We start from the raw sequence: 6,907 nt of genomic DNA on the forward strand, positions 1-6,907 counted from the left end.
AAAGGCTTCACCTTTAAGAATCACCCATTCCCAAGCCCACTAGATTCACAGCTAACTTCCCAACAAGCTGCAGAGTCTTCACAGGAGGAAGAACAATGAGATGTGTGTTTCAGAGGGCTAAAAGAAGGAAAAGGTTTTCGCTCTTTGATAGAAAGTCATGGTTTGCCCACCAAAAAATATTTTGGGGAAGGTCAGAGTAAGCGCACAGCTGAGGCACAGGTAGTGGCAGCAGCAGCTTCAGAAGCCCCTGTCCATCCTACGGCCATGGATTCAAGTGACCTACCGGTCCTTCTGCTTGCATAGACAATTTGCAGCCAAAGTCACAGCCAAACTGCTTATAAACAATATAAAACTCAAGAGGTATCAACTGGTCAAACTAATGTGATCTGTGTCCAAGTAGTAAAGGCTTAACTAACAAGAAAGGAAACAAGTCAGCTAGAGTTGTGCAGTTTTATTTGAACAAAAACCAGTGTCGATATTTTTAATAAAGTCTACATTACACTAAATGCATGTACATTTGTAAGAAGATATCTAGTTGTAAAGAAGGTGCAGGATAATATGTACAATCATAGTTAAGTTAAAAAAATTCACATTTTACATAGATTTACTTGACAGTCCTATGCTTTCATGGTATATAAATGGTAACCAAAAGAGGTAACAAAAAAAAAAAAAGAAAATCACAAGGAATTTCAGCTGGAGGACTGTATAATGCACTCATTTTTCAAATAAACTAGCTCACAGAATTTTTATTTGCCCTAAATCAAATTTTTGGATATAATTTTTGGAAATATTAAAATTACAATATTCAATGAGTATACTGATGTAAACATTTTTCCAATGGTGCCATTTCCTTCCATAAAAATCTGTATTTTATACTGTAGTCCGCTCTTCAGCTTTTACAAATCAGAATAATTACACAGGATGTTTTTCAATACATGGTAAAAATTATCAAACAGCAAGGGAGATATGTTCAAAAGACACTTTGAAGCTTTTCAGTCCACTTTCACAACACTGTAAATCTTACTTACAAACCAGAAGCAGGCAAAAAATCCAATAGTCCCTAAAATGAGAAAGTGAAAATGGTTAGTTTATCTTCCAGTTTGCTTTGAGAGAAAAATCTAACAAGTACTTCCCAGCAGGACAGAACATAACATTGTAATCCACCTAACTATCCAGAATAACAGCACTTGTTAAGTTTAACAACACACATTCATCCCTAGGCTAAGTTACTGATTTAGATAAAAGATGACTTTTAGGACCAGGCTGCTTGATGTACATTTAAACCACTGAAGGTGATGCTACTATCACCACTAGCAGGCACAGAGCGCCATTTAAGAAACTGACTTTTATACGCACACAAAGTCAACACCTACCTGGGTTTTTCAGGTCTACCACAGTTCACAGCCACCTACAAATTATGACACAAAACAAGGCTGTGGGAAAAATCACCTGGCCCTGTTTTCTGTTCATCGTGCTCTGTTTATACTCAAGAACAGGCAACTTCTTACTCTGTATATCCTGTAACTTCCTTTTGCTGAAGCAATGCTCTGAGTGCTATAGCGGTTGGGAGCAAGCATCAAATTAAACTAGCAGCGACACAAACCAAAACACGTAATTTTGTGTAACACATATTCAAGCTGCGGATTTTCTTGTCACAGGTCACTATAGATAATAAAAACATACACTAGTTTGGGCAACTGAACAAATTCATGAACGAAGAAATCCAAAGGCTATTAATTACAGAGACACCATTTCAAGTGTTAAAAAAGCCCGTGAGCCACAGCTGATGGGAGGCTGGGAGAAAGTACCAGTACATGCTTGCCCTGTTCTCATACCCCTTCCTGGGCGTACTGCTGTTAGGGCGCTTGGGTAGCAGACCTGCGGTCTGGTTTGGCCTTCCTTGATTTCTTACCAATCCAGTTCTTTAGTCCTCCAACCCAACAGTAGGAGGAAAAAAAACCCACAACTACCTTCTGGAGGGACTTTGGGCCACATGTCAAGTCCCATGGCTCGAGTTAGCACAGTGCAGAGTAAGATGATGGAGAGAGGAGATGACACTGAATGAGATTAGTCTATACCAATTTTCTATTTTTAAGCTGAAGAACAAGTCTGTAATTTGCACCCCACAGTCACTATTATGGGGCAACTGCAAAGACATTGTCCATCACGTTTATTTTTAAATTATTTTAAGACCTTAGTATGCAAGGAGACATTGAGTACCATACAATTAATTAAGTCTTAAGCCTCTAAGGGAAGCGATGCATTGTTCCTCATGCTTTTACCTAGAGGTAAACTGCCACACAGATGTTAAGCCTCACCAGCTAGGAAAAGGGAAGGTCTCAGTTTCAGCTGAATTCACTCTCAAAGACACAGCTACGTGCCAGCCCTGTGACAGACAGCCCTTACCAGCTACGCTATAGGCACTTGTAAGATCATGCACTCAGCTCCTCCAGTTTTACATTCAACCTTTTCTCCTTGTACAGCCCATGTTTAACATCAGCTCCAACTTTTTGCACTATTTCATTGTGACTGGTTTACTAACTAGGAGGTTCTTTCTTAAGCGCTTGTCTTTTCTACATTCATTACATTTCTGTCTTTCAGACCACACCTACGCATTTGCTAAGTGAGGAACCTGCCTTTGGATGCTTATTATCTATATGCCAATTCTTGTATTCTTTGTGCTACCATGTATATTTGCAGTTAAAGGCTTTTTAACAGCCTACTATTATATGCCACAGATTACCCTTTCCCTCCAAGTTTGCAGTTATCATCCTCTGAAAACAGTAGGAGACGGCAGATTTACTGCTGTTGATAGGAGATCAGACACCAACCACAGAAGGAATTTAATTCCTTTGTAGGCTTGACATCACTAAGGCTTTGCAGTTTATGGTCAATTCTCACTCCTTCCTACTGTGTCCAAGACTCCAATATCAGCATTGTTACTCTATGCCTTACTCTCATGGTTTTTTCCTAATAATGGTTCTCAGCATCTGCTTTCTAGGTTTTTTTTTTATAATATAGCCCACTTTGAGCCTTTTATGGCTTTGAAAGCAATGTTTCTTCCAAATGTTTAACATATGAGATCTTAAAAAAATCTGTCTGCTTTTCTAGAACAAAATTGTAATATCATAACAAAAATGTATAACTAACACAAGAATGAGATTTTCCACACAGTTTTCTGAGCATGCCATAACTTAATATGAGAACACACTAAATCCATGGTATTTTCTTCCAATCCTTGTCACTCTGAATCTTTCTGATACACAGCTTTCTATAAAACATGGCCTCATTCATAGCAGAATCTGAAGACTTCATACTGTGAACAAGCATTTTATCTATAAACAGATTTTCACAGGTTTCAGTAACACTGATTTTCAGCTTCCCTCCTAAAAAAAGTCTGTTTAGCAAATCAAAGACCAAGTACCCCCTGCTCCTTTTTTAAACTTTATCAGAAATTTTGCCAATGTAGTGGAACTAGAGTAAGACTATGTTTCCTAACACAAGCAGTAAGTGGTAATGTTTGTCAGACACCAGATTTGAACCATGAACTTATAAGCTCAGGAGATAAAGGCTAGACTCATGACCAAGATACAGCCTTATGTAGTCAGTACCTTCCCTCGTCAGCAGTTTCCTTCTGTTGTTACCTCCACATCGATAATTAGGGCTTACCAGTACTGTAGTTTCTTCTTCCCTCCCATGAACGAATGTATCCTACAAATTCCAGATGTGGATAGCTCTATGGACCGGAAACTTCAAAACCAGCATCAAACTAAGGACCCCAAAAGTACCTCTCCTAAACAGTATACTTGACATGCAAAGATCAGAATGGTTTAAAGGTGCTGTCAGAATCACAACTAGGTTGAAAATCTACCTCAAGAATCCAACTGCAGATTTAGAAGTGAGAATCAGATCACAGCAAATCAACTAGGCTCATTTGGTTTTTGGTTTTTTTTTTTTTTAAAGTAACATGGGCCAAACACTCAGACTATGAACTTCCAAAAGCTCAGGTCAGCACAAAGTTGCATTGATATTACAAAATCAGTATTAATAGACAAAAATGAATGTAAGTTAAGGAAACATTATTTATAACCCGCTTTACCTACAGGATTGCTTATGGTACTGCAGCAAAAAGCTTAACTTTTTTTTTGAAGAATGTAAGCAGTACAGTGCCTGGTTCCACTGAGATTCAGTGTTTCTTCCACCTCAGACCTGGGGGTGCTTGTGATTCCATGAACCGCTAAGAGGTCGACAAAAGGTAATTCAGTCAAAAAGCTCCCAATTTTCTATACAGGAGTAAATACCCCAATCAGAAAGGGATCTGCAAATGAATAATGATTGTGGAAGAGTAACTCTGAACTAGTTTGGCTTGTTTGAAAATTTTAGCTAGAATATGTTTTCTACATTTTAGCCCATTTCACAAGTTTGCTACTTGTTCCAAATTTTAACACTTTATAAAGAAAAGCATCAACATACTGGATCTTTAGGCCAGTTCTGACTAGTATAACAGGTTCTCAGATTCCCCTTTTAACTTCTTTGACTAAGGCCAATCTTAAAATACAGATAAGTGCACGATTAGTTTCCTACAACTATAGCTCTACCCAGTAAAATTGCCATTATTAGTTGCGCTAGCTAAAATACAACCTTGCCATCTCAAGTAGCATGGCTTGAAATATATTTTCTCAAAAAGCCTACTCAGCTTTTCAATCTTGAGCATTTTCTAAGCACATCTTGCACCAAAATTAGAATCATCATCAATCACATTACTTAAAATGTGCCTCTCATTAGAATAGTAGGACTATTTAGGTAAGCTTTAGATAAGACCACTCTAGGATCTTGCTTGTATTTGTTTCTTTCAAAACACATTCAAACCAAAACCAAAGTTTTAAAGCACTATCAACAAGGAGCATACCTCTTCAGCTTACTGCTTCAGTGACAGACATCAATGAACACAACGTGACAGAAAACATACCCAAAGGTGGATTTTTTTTTTTTAAAACCATTAAAAAAATTCTAACACTAAGTACTTAAAAAACCCCCAAACCCCCAAACAAACAAAAAAAATCCCACTAGTTGAAAGAGTTGAGACCTCCAAAATTATTTTCTGATTGGTCTAAACTCCTTTCCATTGTAAGGTTTTTACAGCTTTCATATGCACATCTCTGTCAAACGACACAGCACAAAGATACCAAGCCTGACACCAATTCCTCCGATAAGCCTGTAAAATCTGTTTGTTTGTTTTAATCTAATATTACAAATTAGTTTTGTGGCTAATGTTTATTTTAACCAATCCTAACCACTCACCAGATTAAATTAAATGAAAAAGCATCTGAACAACATACATTTAAGAACTTACTTTTGCGTGGTAGACCTTTATTTTTCCCCCAAGTGGGTGACCTTCATATTTTAAGATTCTGCCTTTCTAAATAACCCCTACTAGTCTAGGAAACCGATGCCATCCTAGTGCACTGCAGTGCACTGTACATCACTGATCATCCTAGGGAGGTACAGCTGAAAGATCATTTTTGCGGGAGCTATTTAAAATTCAAGAACCCAGTTGTGAAGATGTCTCAAGTCATTTCTCCAGCCAAGAAGCAAAATGTGTCCAATACACCCATTTATACTTACTAGGGAGACACTGACACCTCAGCTGTTTTTTGATCTTTTTGTCCTCCGGTTTATATACTGCTGAATACTCTGGTCTGCAATATATATACTACCACTCAGCAACAGTTTTCTTATACACAGAGAGAAGATCTTATACACAGAAAGCTAGCATCTAGCTGGGTAAGGGAAAGTTATTAGTAAACTAGTTTAAATTCAAAATTAAAACCAAGGATTATTGCGCAGAATAATGCCAAAATACATTAAGCAGACTGTTCTGCTCTATTCGTTTCTTCTAGCTTTATTGTTTAATGAAGAAAAAAGATTCAAAGCACGAACAGATTGTAAGAAAGCAAACAGAAAAGCACTCTGCACTTGGCTGATACTTCTTATGTACCTTAAAAGCTCTCTGTATCATACTGGTTTCAATCACTGCACAGTGGTGGGTGCTTCAGAATCTCGGATTCTAAACACAATCTACCCAGAAGATCAAAACTCAATTTTGAAAATAGCATTAACGCACAAGTGAAAATGATGTTCAAAAATAGAGGTCACTGTAAAGCAACATGCTTTGACTATGTTCAGCATTTTTTTGTCTCCTAGTATAAAATGCATGTAATCATGTAGCTATCCCCATTCAACCACACTTATTATTTCATGGAAGATTAGCCGCACTCTGTACATTAAAATAAAATTGTCTTGTTTGGGTGTGCACATTAATTGTTAGATTTCACCAGTCAGATTATATTATTGTCAGTTTTGCCATACAAGCATTCAGTTCCTATTTACTTATTCATTATGATCTCTTTTGTAATGTCCACAGTAACACAACACACCGCCACGTAGGAGGTATTAACACTGCCCTTTATATTTCTGTCACAGTTGCTGAGACCTAAGAGGCAAGAATAGAGAAAACCAAAATACCTAGTGCTAACTTAAGTGAACAGATCAAGGTACCATTTTGGGAACATACATACAGGAAGAACACTATTAATGCAAACAGTGTATAAAGTTACGTTAGCAAACTCCCTCAGCTCCATAAACTTCTGGAGGACTGAACCCTTATTTTCCAAAGCAAGCGCTATTAAGGAATATTTTACAAAACAAAGCAAAGTTAGGCATCTTCTGCTTGAGTCATCTATCTAGAATAGCTTACATTTCAGCCCCCCCCCCAAAAAAAAAAAATCAATCGTCAAACTAAATATGGGAAAGAAATTTATCACAGCATTTTACATTAGCAAGGATTTATTACACACTCTATATACATATTATACCCATTACCCTTCTAGTGACTAGCTATGCTATT

General features: G+C 37.4%; 1 protein-coding gene across 1 annotated transcript in view; it reads right to left on the minus strand.

The window, feature by feature from the left end:
• Window positions 1-436: 436 nt before the first annotated feature.
• LOC103905805 (transmembrane 9 superfamily member 2) overlaps window positions 437-6,907 on the minus strand; it is a 33,362-nt gene continuing 26,891 nt past the window's right edge. The window contains exon 17 of the mRNA XM_009287556.2: window positions 437-1,060. Within this exon, the coding sequence (XP_009285831.1) occupies window positions 993-1,060 (68 nt within the window). The 3' untranslated portion in view covers window positions 437-992. The remainder of the gene's footprint in view (window positions 1,061-6,907) is intronic.

This window comes from Aptenodytes forsteri, unplaced genomic scaffold (genome assembly GCF_000699145.1).
Source record: "Aptenodytes forsteri isolate BGI_AS27 unplaced genomic scaffold, ASM69914v1 Scaffold265, whole genome shotgun sequence".
Lineage (NCBI taxonomy): Eukaryota > Metazoa > Chordata > Aves > Sphenisciformes > Spheniscidae > Aptenodytes > Aptenodytes forsteri.